The sequence below is a fragment of the Diplotaxodon limnothrissa genome, linkage group LG3 (genome assembly GCF_057381915.1).
Source record: "Diplotaxodon limnothrissa isolate DT_005_m linkage group LG3, D_limnothrissa_male_GT1.1, whole genome shotgun sequence".
In the NCBI taxonomy this organism is placed as follows: Eukaryota; Metazoa; Chordata; class Actinopteri; order Cichliformes; family Cichlidae; genus Diplotaxodon; species Diplotaxodon limnothrissa.
This window is the reverse complement of record NC_140598.1, coordinates 45,729,165-45,746,637: the sequence shown is the minus strand read 5'-3', so window position 1 is coordinate 45,746,637 and position 17,473 is coordinate 45,729,165. Positions and strand designations below refer to the sequence as shown.

Here is a 17,473-nt window from a genome sequence, read left to right as displayed (position 1 = left end):
GAGACTGATAGCTGTCAATAACTTTGTTTTTCACCTGTTTCTTTAGATTGTGTCATGATGTTCTACTTTAGCCTGCTTCACTTTGTCAGACAGACTCTAAATAAAGTCCTGATTCAGCAGATATGACAGTAACCAGACGTGGGTGTGGCTATTGGCTTAGCTTTTTTAAAAATGTGGTTAATTACAGTTAATTCCTGGTGCACATTTGGTGCGTGCGTGCATGTGTGCGTGTGTGTGTGTGTGTGTGTGTGTGTGTGTGTGTGTGTGTGTGTGTGTGTATGTGTGTGTGTGTTGGCTCTTGAGACAGGTGAAGAGGGCTTATTGACTTGTTTAAAGAAGTTGTTGTGCGGGGATTGGATCGGATCTTAACCTCCAGCCGGATGCCACCTCGGCCCTCTGCTTGTCTCCTCTTCACCCTACGACGAACTGAGTTCTACATTATAAAGTCTTTGTAAATAGTGAAATAAAAGGCTATCTTATGTTAAATGCTTAAATTGCACTGTGCTGGTGGTTTTTTCTTCACTGTGGTATGAGCGACGTTTGAGACTTTCAAACCACACATCCACAAACTCGTGCTGCATTTATATCCTGGGGGAAAACCAGGATTTTCTGTGTACTGCTATGTCCTTCATGAATAAATAGATTTTTTTGTCCTCTTAGCTAAAAAATATACATCTACCAATGACAAAGTTAGTGTAAGTTAGTGTAATGACAAAGTTAATACATGCTTTAAGTTGCAAACACAACTCATCCCATAGATGATAAATAACTCCTTGAGTACAACAGGTTAAACTTCATAGGCTATGATAAGCATTGTGTTTATATATTTTGCTCCGTCCTAGGATCCCTAAGAGGAAGCGAGTGGTTTTCAATGAATTATTGTGTGTATTGTGTATACTGAAATGCATGTTTTTAAGACTAAACAAGGTTTTAATTTGATGCCTTTCATTGCTGTAATGATGTAAATTATTCCGTGGAAGGTTCTGTAGGATGTTTCTGCACCAAATGGAATCTGGCTGTGATTCCCAAACAGTTAAATCAGGATTTTTGTTGAATTTGAACTGAAAGCGTGCAGGTCAGTTACATCCCAACTGTCTGTTCTGAAATGTTTTTGTAGTGATGCACAGAGGCAGAATAACGCAAAATGTCATGGTCTAAATATTTCTGCTGTTGTTGTTTTATATGATCCAGTTCTAAAAGGCATGCTTTGAAACAGTTGCACATAGAAAGAAATGTAAACGCAAATCAAAAGGTCAAATTCTTTCAATTGTATCTAGCATTACTTTAGGTGTGGCACAGCCATGTAGCTTAAAAGGAACAGGTGAGTAATATGTGTTGACAAGTGTGTAACATAAACTGAGTGACGACGAACACACCCAACGTTTGAAAATGGCCTGAACTGGTTCTGCCTGTCCTGCTTGCCTGGTGTCTCTGCCAGGTGTAAGCTCAGTCACTCCTTTGAAATGACACTCCTCTAATTTGTAGTGCATTATATTATTGCTACTATTGTTATCATTATCATTATCGTTATTAGTATTATAATTAGTATTAATATTATTTCATCTCTAGATCATTAAAGTCTTTCTGGCCTGCACACATAACACAATTACGTGTGTTATTAAAAAGACTAAAAATATCTCCTCACTGTTTTTATTTTAGTTTTCTAGTCCAGTTAGTTTTTCTTTTCTCTTTTTAATGTCTAGTTTCATTTATATTTATTTTCATAAGCTAACAAGTTTTTTCACATCAAGTTTTAGATTTCAGTTTAGTTTTAGTTTGAAGAATTACTAAATTATTGAATTCAGGTGTTCCAATTGCTTTAATGGTCACAGGTGTACAAAATGCAGACTGTTTCTACAAACGTCTGTGAAAGAACGGCATCGCTCTTAGAAGCTCAGATGTGAAATTTTCTTGCTACTAATTATTCCACAGTCAGCTGTTATTGGTATTATAACAATGAGGAAGCAACTGGGAACAACAGCAACTCAGCCATGAAGTGGTAGGACACGTAAAATCACAGAGCGGAGTCAGCAGTTGCTGAGGCATAGAACACAGAGGTCACCAACGTTTGGGGTTGTTTTTAAGGAGTTGGGCTCGGCCCTTTAGTTTGAAAGGAACTCTTAATGATTCAGCATCCCAAGACAATTTTGGACAATTTCATCCAGCCAACTTTGTGAGAACAGTTTGAGGATGGCTCCCTGCTGTTCCAACATGACTGCACAGCAGTGGGCAAGAAACGGTCCATAAAGACATGGATGAGTGAGTTTGGTGTGGAACACTTGAAAGCCTTAAAAAAAGAAAAAAAGAAACAAACTTTGGGATTAGTCAGAGCACAGCCAGGACTTTTCATTCCGACATCCATGTCTGACCTCACAAACGTGCTCGAATGATCTAAAATTCCCATAAACACACTTGTAACCTGGTGGAAAGCCTCTCCAGAAGAGTTGGTGCTGTTTTAGCTGCAAATATTAAATGTTCACATTAAACAATATGGATTAAAAATGGGATGTCACTCAAGTTCATGTGCATGTGAAGGCACATGAGAGAATACTTTGGCAGTACAGTGTCGCTTTGCTCCTCATCGTTGTCTGGTTTTCCATAATTGCAATATCATACACACAACACAGGGGGGCGCTGATGCAGTGGTTGAGATCGTTCCTCCTCGATCCATAACACAAACCCTTACGGTTAAATTAAGCACAGTAAAACCACCAGTGCGGTGCTTTTTTCAGTGAAAAGATCCAGTAAAAACATATGAGAAACTGTGAGTCATCTCAAAGCTAAAATGTGATCCAAACCTTAAACAAAGCTGACTTTTAATTTAGCTCATTCTGCTCATCCTCAAAGTGAATAAACTTCGGGGGAGAAATAACCTCCATTATGATTTATAGGCTTAATTAATCACCGGCAGGTCTATAGTGGTTTATATATCCAGCATTATTTGTTCTGGATGACTCTGAGTCAAGAAGTTTATATAGAGAGATTCGTATTAGGGAGAACTTTAAATTTAGATGCAGCATGATTTGAATTAAACTCTTATTCGGTTATCAAAGTACTGTAGGCTGGGCCCACGTGGGCTGCTTATCTGCCATACAGGGCCTTTCCCTGTGGGCCAATGTGCACCGGCTGTACAACAGCCTATTGGTTCATTTTCATTACTGACACTGGATTGCCCAATCAAATCTCTTAATGCAAACCGGTTCCTCCCACACCTTCTCAGCTTGTAGAAAAAGTTAGGTGGAAGTAGTGAAAAGCTGGAGGTAGAAAGCTGAGAGAAAAGAATAAAGACTAAAAAATAGATGCTGCAAAGTGTCTGAAATTAACGACATGTTAGCTGAACAGAAGTACCAACAACAAACAAGGCCTCACGGGCAGTGCTTTAAGTGGGCCGGTACGCGCCGGTACTCAGTACCGCCACTTCTAAATATAGCTCTTGAGAGTACCGCCACCTCTCCATGCGCCCAGAACGTGCTTTTAGCGTACCGGTACTCTCATTTGCACATCTGTTATAATCGTTTGGCTGCGCTGCCGCTTTTCAGAGCGCCCTTCACAAGCACGCTTCCTAATTCGTCCCACCGAGAGCAGAGACTACATTACCCATACACCAATGTGTTTTACAAGTGAAAAGCGCATGCGTCGCTTTTGCCGTTGTCATGTCAACAACTCAACGTGGTCCGGAGAGGGTGTGTAAAACGCGCAAACAGCTGCTCGGTTAAAATACAAAAACAATGAACACTTAATATGCTCTCCTGGCTTCAGACTCTGAGTAGTAAAAGAACAAGGTCAGAATCAGAGGACTCGCTGGCTGACACCCCACCGAGCCAGAATGATATCGCTGCAGGTCAGACGCAAGCTAATGAAAGCTGCACTAGTGCCGCAGCCGCGGACGACGGCACTTTTTGCGACGACGAGGACGAGAATGACACCATTTCTACCGATGACAACAGCCGCGTTAGCGAGCATGAGTGGCCAGAATGTTGGTCCCAAGCACAAGTCCGGTATTTCTCCACAAATTACAAGTGGCTGATCAGCAGAAATCAAAAGTTGGGTTGTAGTGTGTGTAGTCAAGTTTGTGCTCGCGTGGACATGCAGCAAGGGCAGAGAGTGTCGCAGGAGTGGAGTGGGTGCTTAATCTCGTCTTTTGGAAGGGACAAGGCTGCACAACAAAACTCACTACGAAAGAAAATAAAAGAGCACAGAGACTCAATTTATCACAAGAAAGCAGTTGAAATAAAAGAGAAGGCAACACAAAATACAATGCAAAAACACATTGAAGATATGAGAAAGGCTGACTACGCTTCAACTTCAATGTGTTTAGAGCAGCTTATAAGATTGGCAAGCATGGGCGTCCCTTTACAGACATGCCAATAGATGTCCAGTTGCAAGTCTTAAATGGTGTCAAGATGGGCAGAGTTTTGCACTCTAATAACTCATGTGCAAATATACTGGATCACATTGCAGCTGAAATGAAAAAGAAGGTAGTCAATGACATAGTGATGAATGAAAGAAAATTGTGTGTGCTCACTGATGAATCCACTACAATAAGTGGAAAGTCTGTGCTTGTCGTGTGCCTGCGGTCAGCTATTTCCACTGAAAATCCAGACACAATATTTTTTGAACTGATTGAGCTGCAGGGGACCACAGCAAAGGACATCACTGAAGCACTGTTAGGATGTCTTCATAATAATGGCTTTGACCCTCACTACCTACAGGAACATTTGTTGGCATTTGCTTGTGATGGAGCCTCAGTGATGCTTGGGAGGAAAGCAGGAGTTGCTGCGCAGCTTTGTTCCAAATTCCCTTACCTGTTTGTCTGGCATTGTTCCAATCACAGACTGGAACTGGCAGTTTGTGATGTTTTGAAGGAGGTAGGAGGAATCAACCACTTTAAAATATTCTTAGATCAGCTTTACTCCCTCTCGCATCACCAAAAAACCAAAGGGAGTTAACCGAGAGTGATCACAATGTTGGACAACGTCTCCTTGTGATAGGCCGTGTTTTATCAGTGCGTTGGGTTGCTTCAAGTGAGAGAACAGTGAAAGCATGTATGGGAGAACTACCAAGCTCTGCAGGTACACTTTACAAGTGCTGCTGCTGATACCAGCAGGGACTCAAGAGAGAGAGCAAAATACAAATTAGTTTATAATTTATTTTGTGTACATTTTGTTAAAAAAAAATTTCAATACCTTTTTGCACATTTTATTTATGTTCAGTAGCTCTTTCTAGCTCAAGCAAATCCACAAACTAATAAAATGATTTATTATTTTGTATAAGGTTGTCTGTTGACTGTTGTATATAAAACCCATTAAATATAGTTGTTGTTACCTCAGGGGAGGCGGAAAAAGAATAGAGTACCGGCACCTCTTTTGGGCCACTTAAAGCACTGCTCACGGGGGATGTGAGGAAGAGACAGAGGAAGAGGAGCTACAAATGTATTCTCCACTCGTGAAAATGTGCTACATGATGCTCTGTGCTGAGTGTGCATAGACGGAGGGTTTTTTATTCATTTAAAAACAACTCTATTGCCACTTTACTTCGTGTGCAAGTCTGTGAAGTGGCAGGGAGATTTTCCAGTGTCAGTACTTGAATAATGCTGTTGTATATCATGGGGTTTGTGGTTAAGAGACTGAAATAATGTTGTGCATGTTTCTCATCGTATCCACTTTTCCACAAATACTTCTTTAACTTCTGAGCCTTTGCCTCGGGTTTGATAATTAAAGGCTCCACCTTAAAACGGGTGGATTGTATTGAAATCCCTGATTATTCACTCTGAATTATTCTTGGACATTGCAATAGGCCATCTGACAAATTAGTTTGCTTCTGAAGGTAGCATTGTAAAGTTTATCCAAATGAATTGAGGTTTGCAAATGTGAAACACCTACATTGACTGGGAGCTGAGCCCCCCTAAAAGTTTGAACTGTACATAGGATGGGCCCTAAACTGAGCCCACTGGTTCAGCTGCCAGTGTGCTACCTGGGAATTTTCATTATTTGTTGACTCACTTATCAAATTGCACTGGCATTTGCTTATGTGTCAAGGGGAGGGCAGCTGGGTGGGATTTCTCCCCTCAGTGATGCACTGAACATGTGCGTACGCTTCCATTTAATATCTGAGTGTTTTCGATGAGAAGCCCACACTTTTCCATGAGATTACATTTGATTGCACACAGACTCACTTAGCTTATCTGCCCTTAGAATAGAAGCTCACAATAAAACATCAGAGGTTTCTAGTGGCTGGTGGCTGGGTGGGGTAACGGTTTTTCATTGTGCATTCATTTAAGTTACCACTGGGGGAAATGGAAAGTTTGAGAGGAGAGAGAGGGACTGTAGTTCTCTTGTTAGGTGAGAGGAGGAAGAGGAGAGGGAGGTGTGGGGTGCGTGGGACTGCCGGGCAGGAGAGAGGAGGGGTGGGAGAAGCAGTGCAGCTCGGACATTCCCAGGCTGGGAAATACAGCGAGACAGTGTGGAAGTGGAAGGGAAAGAGAGGGGAGGAGAGCTGCTCCTCAAGTGCCGAAATCTTACAGAAGGCGAGCTTTGAAGGGGACACGAACCTATAAAGTAAAGGAGTTGCAGCTTGATTATTGTAACTGAGACAAAGAGAAAGTTTTGCGGAGAATGCGCAGAGGAAATGAATTCAGGAAAGGACCCGAAGACTACGTAGGAATTCCTGACTGAAGTCATGGTAAGTCCCCTGTTTTGTTTTTTGTTTTTGTGTGTAGAAATCTTTACTGGTATTGACCAGTCGTCATTGTCACAATGTTTTTGTGTAACTTTTATGCCCATGGATATAAATGATCTTGTTTTACTTCTTGAATGCATGACTAGTGCATAGATGATCACACATGTGCATTTTAAACTGAACAAGAAGAAGGATCCCTCATTCATCTCTGACAAAGGCTTGCTCTTGATTTGAGAAGATGTTTAGTCAGCAGTTACAACGCTCAGCTTAGATCCCAATGGCTCTAAATCATAATGATACGATTTAAAATGTGTGACGTTGGTGATTTTTGTGGCCGACTTGCGGAGGGAGTAAGGGACTGCCTCTAAAGTGAAAAGAGTCCTCTGTTGCATCTCTTGGGAGTTTGACTAACCATCTCCTCCCACTTATGGTCTGATCAGTGACATACAGAGGCAGACAGACTGGGAGATGGCAAACACATGCAAATGTGTCTGATGAGAAGTTAAATCAAGAGGATGCCAAGTTAACAAAGAAAGTCTGTGACTGTATTTCAACTTCTGCGAGTTGGGTGGAGCAGTTTGGCAGGGAGAGGAAGAGAGAGAGCAGAAAAAAAAGGGAGAGCTGTGCAGGGAAGGAAGAGAATAAAAGAGAAGGGTAGGGTTACTTTTTTTTTTTTTTTAGGAGACTTGGAGAGCAGCGGTGGTGGTTTCAGTGATGCTGCATTTTCCACACTGGACCTGGGAGAAAAAGCTGGAGAGAGGGGAAAAGGGGGAGGGAGCAGAGAAAGGAGGAACAAGGGATGGCATGGACCTCGGGGAAGGACGAACATGTGCTGTGCAGTTTTGTTCTCCTCGATCCCCAGTTGGGACAGTTTAGAATGGAAAACAGTAACAGATGTACACACGAAAACACAGAGTCACAGTAAAGCGTTACGTGGAGAGAAATCAAACTTTTCCCACAGTACTGTGCTCATAAGAGTTTATGTAACAAACAGCCCACCAAAAACGTGATTGCGCATGGACACTCACTGGATACTCTATCAGCTGCATCTTTGTAGCACTGGGTTGGAGCCGTTTTTGCTTCCAGAATTGCCTTAATTCTAAATTGGTGCAACAAGTTGCTGGAAACATTCCTTACAGAGTTTGGTCCGTGTTGACATGACGGCATCACATGGTTGCTGCAGATTTGCTGGCTGCACTTCCATGATGTGGCTGCCATTCCACCACATCGCAAAGATGCTCTACTGGATTGCGATCTGTCTGACTGTGTGTGTCTGACTGGAGTCCATTTGAGTACAGTGAACTTACTTTCATGTTCATGAAACCAGTTTGAGATGCTTTGAGCTTTTCGACATGGTGTAGCTTCTGGCGTAATCTTCTGCTGCTGAAGAGATGCTCTTCTGCATACTGTGGTTGTAATGAGTAGTTATTTGAGTTACTGTTACAGTTTGAAGAATTCTGGCCATTTTCATCTGACTTCTGACATAAACATTTTCACCCAGAGAACTGACTGGATATTTTCTCTTTTTCAGACTGTTCTCTGTAGAGGCTGTGTGGGAAAATAACAGTACATCAGCAGTTTCTAAAATACTCTGACCAGCCTGTCTGACATCAACATTCAAATACTTAAATCACCTTTCTCCCCAATTCTGATGCTCAGTCTAAACTTTAAAACTCCATCTTGTCAAAGTCAGTTTCTACCATTTGCTTGGCTGATTAAAAATATTTACGCTGACCAACAGTTGAATACCTAACAAGGTGGACAATGAGGGTGCATTCCCATTCAGGGGCAAACAAGGCTGCTAACAAACACATGTACATAGGCGCTAACATAAATCAGCAAACACAAAGTGACACACACTCAAACACATACAGCAGGGCTCCCTTGTGAAAATTCCATTCCCTCTGCCCAGAAATCTCTGATTTTGAAACTAATGGGATGTACCAGTCCTTGAGTTTGGCAAGGCAATCCATCAAAAAAAAGGAAAAAAAGAAAAATATGTACAGTATTATGAAAGCTATAGCAAACCATTTTCTGTGTTTGTTTAAACATGCTTGCAGTGCCAGTTCAGTGGAGATAACTGCACTAGAAAGAGCCAGACAGGACAGAATCATGTTGTCAATCACAGCAAACAAAGTTTCCTGTGATTGTTCAGAGTTTCTGACACGTAGAGTGCATACAGACCGAGGATGGCTACTTTTCAGCTCAGCAGCTTGCTGTTTGGGCCATTTTTATTGGACATTTTATCCAACTTCATAATCACCAATCTAGCTTTTTCCGCGATAATATAAATGATAAAAATTGTGGTCTTTTGCTTAAATATGTATTAATATTAGACCAAAGAACATAGAGCAGAAGGCTTAAAAAGTCTGCAGTTTTCTTGTAGTGAGCATTTTAGAAACGTCCAGCTCACTGTTTCTGTTTTTGGACCCAGAGCCACACCAGAATGCTCCAATAAAACCCACTGCATGCTTTCTGCACCAAATGGCAGACAAAATGTTAACTAGGTGGTAACCAAATGGTGTTTAGCTGCTAATGAAACTCAGATTTGCATTTTTGATGTGGACGTGGAAAGAAAAAAAAAAGAAGAGGTAAACGGGTGTTTATGTTAACAGGTTTCTTTTTTTGAACATTTATTATCCCCCAAAGTGTTCATGGCTGACATCACAGTTTACCAAGGATTAGAATAGTGCCGATATATTTATAGACTTTCCCAATAACAGAAAATTGCTGTCACTATAATATCTAGCTAGCTATTTTTAACTTAATAAGAGTTTGTGTCACATTTTTTAATCTAATTTTGCTCTTAGTCTGAATTTAAAACATAGTTGCCAAATCATTTGACATCCTTTCATTTTCACTCTTATACTAAGTGTTAATAAATGATAACAAAGCACTGTTTGTACATCAGTGGAGGGGCAGTTAAGCTGGTGAGCTGCCATTCTGTTGCACTGGGTAAAAAAGGACCCTTGTGTATATGGGATCAGAATGATGCCACCTTGAAATTGTAACGCGCTGCGGACACTAAAGCGGTCGCGCCAGAATGTCACGCTAAAAAGAAAGATTCTTTAAAATACAAGGGGGAGCAAGCGAGTCAGATACCACGGGCACAGAGAGGGAGCAGGTCTGATCAGAAACAGTTTATTACTAGGCCAGGGAGCACAAATAAAAACACCCTTAAAATGTATGTAATAAAATGTTTGCTCTCTACTAAAAACAATTCTAAAACCCATAAAACTACCATTTTCTACATTCACTAAAACCCCCCCTGCTATAATTAGGCCACATGTTCAGTATGGGTCCATCAGCAGGCCAGGAATTCCTCCTTTAGAGCAGAGTCCACGCCAGCCCTGTCTTCAGCAGACAAGAAAGAGCCACCCATCTTCTTGTCCTTCCGCTGGCCCATCACTTCCCAGCCCGGCTTGCGTTCTGCACCCGAATCCATGATGCGACCACCGCCACAGCTCCCCTCGCGTCGGTGTCCTGCAACATAACAAATAGGGGCCAGAACAATGGTCCTGATAGGCCACCTCTGGACACACCCCTGCCTCAGCAGGTGGTCCCTATCAGCTAATTTGTCCCATGTGCAGCCAGTCCACAGTGGATAAAAACCATGTCACATAAAACACTAAAAACCATGCAAATAAAACACTCATAAATAAACACTAAAAATCAGAATAAAAACAATATACAAGATAAATACAAATTTCCACTGTGTGACAAAATGAAACCGAAAAACCCCCCATTTCGGTTTCATTTCAAGGTGGCATTATTCTTATGTGTAGAGCATTCACCATTAGACAACATAGTATTTACCACTCCCACTCTGCTGGCACTGCTGTGCTGCTTCCACCTTAACAACAGTGCTGAACTTGTTCAGAGTAAATGACTATGCTCGAGAAAATTCACAGTCCATGCAGCTATGAATCATTTAGCATGTGATTTTTAAATGATGATAGTCATTGTTGATATCAATGCATTTGCTTTTGGGTGGCTGTAGTTCAAATGGCAGAGCCTACAATCATTCACAAATTAGGCCAATCCCCAAAGAGCCGAACCCCTACAGCCCTCCAGTGGATGGTGGGTGCACAGAGGGATGGATCAATGTTGCTTCTTACGGATAAAGCGAAGCCACCAAATACTCTCCCCTGATGCTCTACCACAGGGTGAGGGCCCAGTAACCCTGCCCCGCAAGGGTTCGCTAGATCTCTAGTTTATTAGATCTGTAATTGATTAGATCATTAAGATCTCTTAGTTATTAGAGATATAGTGAAGTGATAGGGTTGTCTGAGTCTTTCTTGTCTGGCCCCTCCACTTTGTCATGGGAGACCCTGGTGAAGAAAGAGCTGAGCATGAAAGTTTACCAGCCAGGCTTTGTTCCTACTGTCACCTAAAGTCACAGGCTCTGGATAGTGACTGACAGAATGGGATCACAGATACAAGCGGAAATTAGTTTCCTTCAAAATTTCCTTCCTTCAGGCATCTGATCAGGACACCTGTATGCCTCCTAGGTAAGGTATTCCAGCGATTCCTACCAGGGCAGGTCCTGGGGCAGACCCAGGACTCACTGGAAAATGTGTCTCGACGGGTTTTGGAAGGACTGGGTGTCCGCCTGGATGACCTAGAAGAGATGGCTAGAGTGATGGAAGTCTGGGCTTATCTGCTCATACTGCTGCCCAGTGGCTCGAACCCAGATAAGCAGCAGAAAATGGATGGACATTTGTTTGACTGATACATGCGTATATCCCTGAAATGTTGGCTAATTTGTGAAATATAATTTGTTAATTCAGAAACAAAAGACAGCCAATTAGTTTTCTGTCCATCTTTCAGTTCAAAGACTGGTCAGCTGTGACCCCATGTGCCTGCAGAGATGGCTAGAGTCATAGTTCAACAAACTTTGTGCTAACCCCTGCCCCTCGCTCAGCAGACATCTGCGCAGACTTCTCAAACATAAACAAAAATGAGGAGAGGCATGAAAAGCAGGGTTTTTTCCACAGGAGTATTACTATGCTCATAAGCTGTTAACTCTGGGATTCTCTACATTCCTGGAAGTCTAATGATTTAAAAAAATGTATGAAACTCCCATTCTAATCATTTATATTTGTGATTTTTTTATGTTGCAGTTAATGAATTCAGAACAGCCCACACTCCTTCAGCACTTAAATAGTCTAGAACAAACCATAAGAAATCCCTGGAAGCCGATTGACCTACAGTAGGTCAGATCAGATCTGGCTGTACAGGCTTATTTAAGAAAGCAAATCAATGTTGGGCCTCCCCCCTTTCCCCCTTCATCCTCCTTTTGTCTGTCTGCCTTTTTTCCCTTGCTGGCTTCGCTTCACTTTTTCTTTTTCCTCATTCTTTCCCTGTCAGCATCTTTCTCCTGTTTTCTTCCTAATCATGTCACTTTCTATCTCTCCTCCATTCACCGAAGCCCCCTCCCTGTTCTATCGTCTTCCTCTCTTTCTCTGTCCTTCATGTACATCTGGTTTCTATCATGGTTGCTGCTGCTCTTGTTTGCCATCGATCTCTCCCACTGGTCAGCCTCCTTTTTTTGTTCTCTTTTTTTCCCTCACTTTCTGTCTGAACCCCCACTCACTGCAAATCTGTCTGGTCTTCTCAATGTCTCTCTTTCAGTCTGTTTCTCAACTCGCTCAGTCATAAGCTCCGAAACCACTTCTCAGGCTCTTATTTTTCTCTCTCAGGCTTATTTTTTTGAGTTCTCACTCGTTTTTCTACACCCCTTCCTGCATATCTCCATTGTTCTCTCTTTGCCAGTCATCGGTGGAAGACAAGTTGCCGTACGGGAGAGAAAGACAGGAAGTCTGACTCAAGAATGACAGACCCCAATTTCGCACAGTGTCCACTTTTTACCGTACAAACATGAGGATACAGATGCACACTAAACAGACTGTCCTGCCTTGAAAAAGCACATGATTTTATAGATGACTCAACCATGTCAGACTCTAAAATACCAAAACAAAGTGAGCAATATGTCACCCATCATTTTGTAAGTTGTAGTTAGAAGACGGGGTATTTGTGTTTCTGGTTGCTGTTCATCAAGTGAAAGCATTTTGAAATAACACAAAACAAGCTGGTTTTTGACAAAAAAAGAGAAATTCACTGACTCGTCACGACCATTTTTGTAGTGCTTTTTCCCCCATCTGCATACGCTACATTGCCATTCGTAATTTATCAAACCTCAGTTTTTTTTAGTACTCTTACATATTTCCTATTTCCTATTTCCACAGCCACTTTATTAGGTACAGCTGTTCAACTGCTCGTTAACTTGGATCAGCCAATCAAATGGCAGCATTTTGGAGACATGAGCATGACAATCTACTGAATCCAAGTATCAGACAATCCAAGTATCAGAATGACGAAGAAAGGTGGTTTAAATTACTTTGAAAGTGACTTGGTCTGAGTATTTCAGAAACTGCAGATTTCCACACAACCCTCTCTGGGGTTTACACAGGATGGTCCAAAAAGAGAAAATATCCACTGAGGGCAGTTCTTTGGGTGAAATGGACTTGTTGATGCCAGAGGTCAGTGGAGAATAGCCAGGCTGATAGAAAAGCAACAGTAACTCAAATACCCGCTTGTTAAAAATGCAGCATGCAGAAGAGCATCTCTGAACAGCAGCAGTAGACCGCATTAGTTATCACTTAAATTAGCTACAAAAAGGAAACTAATTCTAAAATTCACACAATGTCATGGGGTAATAGTGTGGGGGATATTTTCTGGGATACTCTGGGGAATGTTTGCCACAAAGATGTGGCTTCAGAGGAAGGCGGAAACGATCCAACCCACTACTGGCAACATGTACCAAATGGCTGGTGAGTGTAGTGCTTTATGAACACAAGTATTGGTGGATATATAGCATTCATCAGGCTTTACAGTGCAGTCATTATTCGATATAGCCTAAAAAAACTGACTCACAAAAATCCTTCTGCACATACAGTACATGTTCGAATATATGCACGACCATTCATGCTCTTCTGAAATGAAAGCTATTTTCATTTTCTGTTTTCCATCAATTTTTGGTTTCCTTTGTTTGGTAATAACTTGCCATGGGGACAGTTATCAGCAAGTTGACTGCATTTGTTGAAAACGTAGCATTTTATAAAATAAGACCTGTATTTCAAGGTCAGTGTCTGTCCAATTGAAGAGTAATTGGATTATAGCTAAAGTCCCTCAAAGCAGAGGCAGCAGGTTTAACATGAATGTCTTCTACTGTCTTGGATTCCAGCAACAAATCAGATTTACCGAATGTATCCTTGTTGCTTTGCTTTGTGTGTACCAAAAGAGTTAAAGTTAAAAAGAAGATAGTTCACCTTTTACCCAGAAACACTCATCATTTCAGTGATTCTACTGGAAAATAAGCAGTATTGATTTTTTTTTTTAACGAGGACTTTTTCAGTTTAGTGGAAAAGCAGCGCTGCTCTTTTCCTGCCTCTGTTAGACATCATTTCCACTGTGCATTTTTAATAATTGTGCTTCCAGACAGAAATTCCATTCTGTGGATGTTAACAGTGGTATATCCTGTTGAAGGCTGTCTGCACAGGCCTGTGAACACAAAGAGATTCAAGCCTGTTTAAAAAAATAAAAAAATAAATAAAAAAGTTGCTGGTGGTATACAATTGCACATGGCACATTCAAACTAAATATTATTGTAGGCTAGCTAGTCGGCCACAAAGTCAGCTAGTGAATTCACGTTGTCCACTAAATATCAGTTAATGCCCAAATAGGTAATATGATGCTCATATGTCTTTTTTTTTTTTAGCAACATTTAAATAAAGAGTATGAGTGGTGCATGCACACTGTGAATGATTCATCTGGCAGAAGTCCCCCAAAGGCCACTATTGCACCAGATGGACTGAAATAGCTAAGTTGTTCCTATTTGCGTCTTTTAGAGTCTTCAAAGCACAAAAGCTTTGCAAAGAAAAGACTAAGCACACTTACTGGCTAATATTTACAGTGAGTCTAATGATACTGAAATGTTTGTGTCTTACAGGAAGCACACAAAAAAGAATTAAAACATTCAAGATTTTCAGCTGACATCTTTTAGTTTTTGCTTTAATTTAGTGTTTTGTTGAATTGTCTAGTGGGGATGTTTGAAAAGGGCTTCAGTTAAGAGGAAGTTACTGCTGGGTTGCCTTGCAATCCTCAGAACCACCTGCTGTGCTTTTACTAGACTCAATATGTTCTGTCAGTGAGCCAGAAGGCTGTCTGAGCCTTTATTTTTTTTTACTACTGTTACACCTACTATAGCATGCTCTGTAAAATAGTACAGTCCACAGTTGACCATCGTGAATAAACGAATACACACCCTGTGTTATACAAAGACAGTTTTGGCAGCACAAATCCTGCACACAATTGGTCGTACCGTGTTTTTTGCAATTAATAAATTATTTTTTTATAATTTATTTATTTTAACATTGAAAAAGTGCAGGTAAAGTGGTCACATCAACAAGCTCAAGAAACCTGTTCGAGAAGATTTGAGGTTTGTGACACGCTGTGTAATTCTGCTGGAAGCAGCCGTCAGAAGATGGGTCCACTGAGGTCATGAACGGCGATGCACGATGTGGCTTTTAAATAGTGCTGTCATCATTAATCCCGTTAAAAGGATGTTTACGCCATAACCGTATTAACGTGGCAAATCTCCGAGTTACCGCAGATCACCCCGTGCGTGCGGCTGCACGGCGTCAACATGTTAGTGTGGTGATCTGCGGTAACTCGGAGATTTGCCACGTTAATACGGTTATGGCGTTAACATCATTTTAACGATGACAGCACTACTTTTAAATGTTGTTTCAAAGTGGCCCAAAATGTGCCACACACTATTATACACCACTGTGCCTACCACCTGAATGTTGAAGTAGCATGTGTAGCCTCGTCAGACCATTTTTGGTGAGCTTGTGTGATCTGTAGCTTCAGTTTCTTGTTCTTTGCTGATAGAAATGGCACCCGGCGTGGTCTTCTGTTACTGTGTTCAGAGATGCTCTTCCGCATACTTTGTTGAAACAAATAGTTATTTGAGTTACTGTTGCATTCCTATCTGCCAGGCTATTCCCCTCTGACCTCTGGCATTAATAAGGTATTCTTCAACCAGAGAACTGCTGCACACTGGATATTTTCTCTTTTTTCAAATCATTCTCTGTAAACCAGAGACATGGTTGTGTGGGAAAATTGTCCAGTTTCTGAAATACTCAGACCACATTTAAAGCCACTATTCTTACATTTGGTTTGAGCTTAAGCAGGCCATCCCGAACCTTGTCTACATGTCTAAATGCATTTAATTACACCCAATATTCAGTGTATTCTTCAGTGTTGTTTAAGGTAATAAAACAGACTATTTGACTTGCATTAACTTGCCTAAAAAGTTTGAAATTCTAATAACCTGACACTTTTCCATTTTTTGAGTCAAATAAGACTGAAAATATCACTTGAGTCTACTAAGATTTTCTTTTCTGGAAACTAAATAATAAAATGACAGTCTGTTGGTGATTTAGTGGCTTCATTCAAAGAAAACCAGTGAACAAACATGTCCTCTGAGCGCTCTGCCCATGGAAATCTAAGCTGTGTTTTGAAAAAGTAAAGCCAGCACAGCTGTGCCTTAAACCTGCTTTTCTTTTTTCTACTGGCCTCTGGTTGCATAAAGAGGTTTCACTATAAATACATCTACAGCAAAACAGCACTTTTTACTTTTCCCCCCCATTTTTAACTCCTTTTTACTTAAATTGTGCAGAATCACAACTGCAGTCACCTCAAGGTGCTTTATATCAGCGGCCCCCAACCGCCAAGCAACGGCCCGGTACCAATCCATCGTTTGGTACCGGACCACGAGAGTTGAGGCTCGGGTGTAAAATTTATGGTTTTCAGGGTTTCTTTTTTCTTTTATCGTTAACTCTGTTTCCCTGTGTCTTTTCCCGTGTTGTAGTTGTGTGTTATTTTAAAAGAAATATTTATGCATTACTATAGCGACCAGAGAGCATTAAGGGGCAGAGAGGAGGATGTTACTCTCAGTGTTGTTGGCGCATTTCAGGAGGGCGCTGCTAATAAAGTTACACAATTTCACAGAGAATTCACGTTGATCATTATATTTACCAAATGCCACAGTTTTTGTCTTGGTCGTATCATTTTATTTTGTTGTATTTATCCGCGACATCTTAAAGACCGGTCCATAGGTGAAGACCCTACGGTGGGGGGGCTTCTGTGCCAATTCTAAGTCTTTTTACAGCAATAAATGTTCATTTTATAAAGTGAACATTATATTGTTCAATTGTACAATTGAGGATGGGTGTACCTCCCAGCTGACAGGGCTCCGTGGTGTAGTGGTTAACATTTGTTCCTTGGTTTGAGACCATTAGGAGACACAAACTGAGGGAGTCACGAGTTGGTGTACTCCTAGTGCTGGTCCCAAGCCCAGATAAATGGGAAGATTGTGTCAGGAAGGTCATCTGGTGCAAAATCTGTGCCAAGTCAAACATGCTATCCATCCGCTGTGGCGACCCCCAGGGAAATGGAGTAGGAGCAGCCCAAAGTACCACACGCTATTATATAAACTTGCAGCATTCCTAATTTTAACAGTCACGTGTACCCCTCGATTGTCATATCCAGTTTCAAAACACCAACATGCATGACATCGCGGTGACTACAGCCATGTTCGTATGCAGTCTGTGTCTGACTTCTCTCTGGTTTTCAGAGTCGAGTTTTTCACCCACTCTGTACAGGGGTTCAACTAAACAGACTGAAATGATCTTTCTAGCCAAAAGACTAGTTAGGAAACAGAACCGAA

The 17,473-nt window shown here is 41.3% G+C and overlaps 1 protein-coding gene and 1 pseudogene across 1 annotated transcript in view; both read left to right on the top strand.

Annotated features, from left to right (window-relative positions):
* Positions 1-3,327: 3,327 nt before the first annotated feature.
* On the top strand, positions 3,328-4,949 carry LOC146636099 (E3 SUMO-protein ligase KIAA1586-like; annotated as a pseudogene).
* A 1,491-nt stretch (positions 4,950-6,440) lies between these two features.
* arhgef40 (Rho guanine nucleotide exchange factor (GEF) 40) overlaps positions 6,441-17,473 on the top strand; it is a 45,694-nt gene continuing 34,661 nt past the window's right edge. The window contains exon 1 of the mRNA XM_085350710.1: positions 6,441-6,681. Within this exon, the coding sequence (XP_085206836.1) occupies positions 6,679-6,681 (3 nt within the window). The 5' untranslated portion in view covers positions 6,441-6,678. The remainder of the gene's footprint in view (positions 6,682-17,473) is intronic.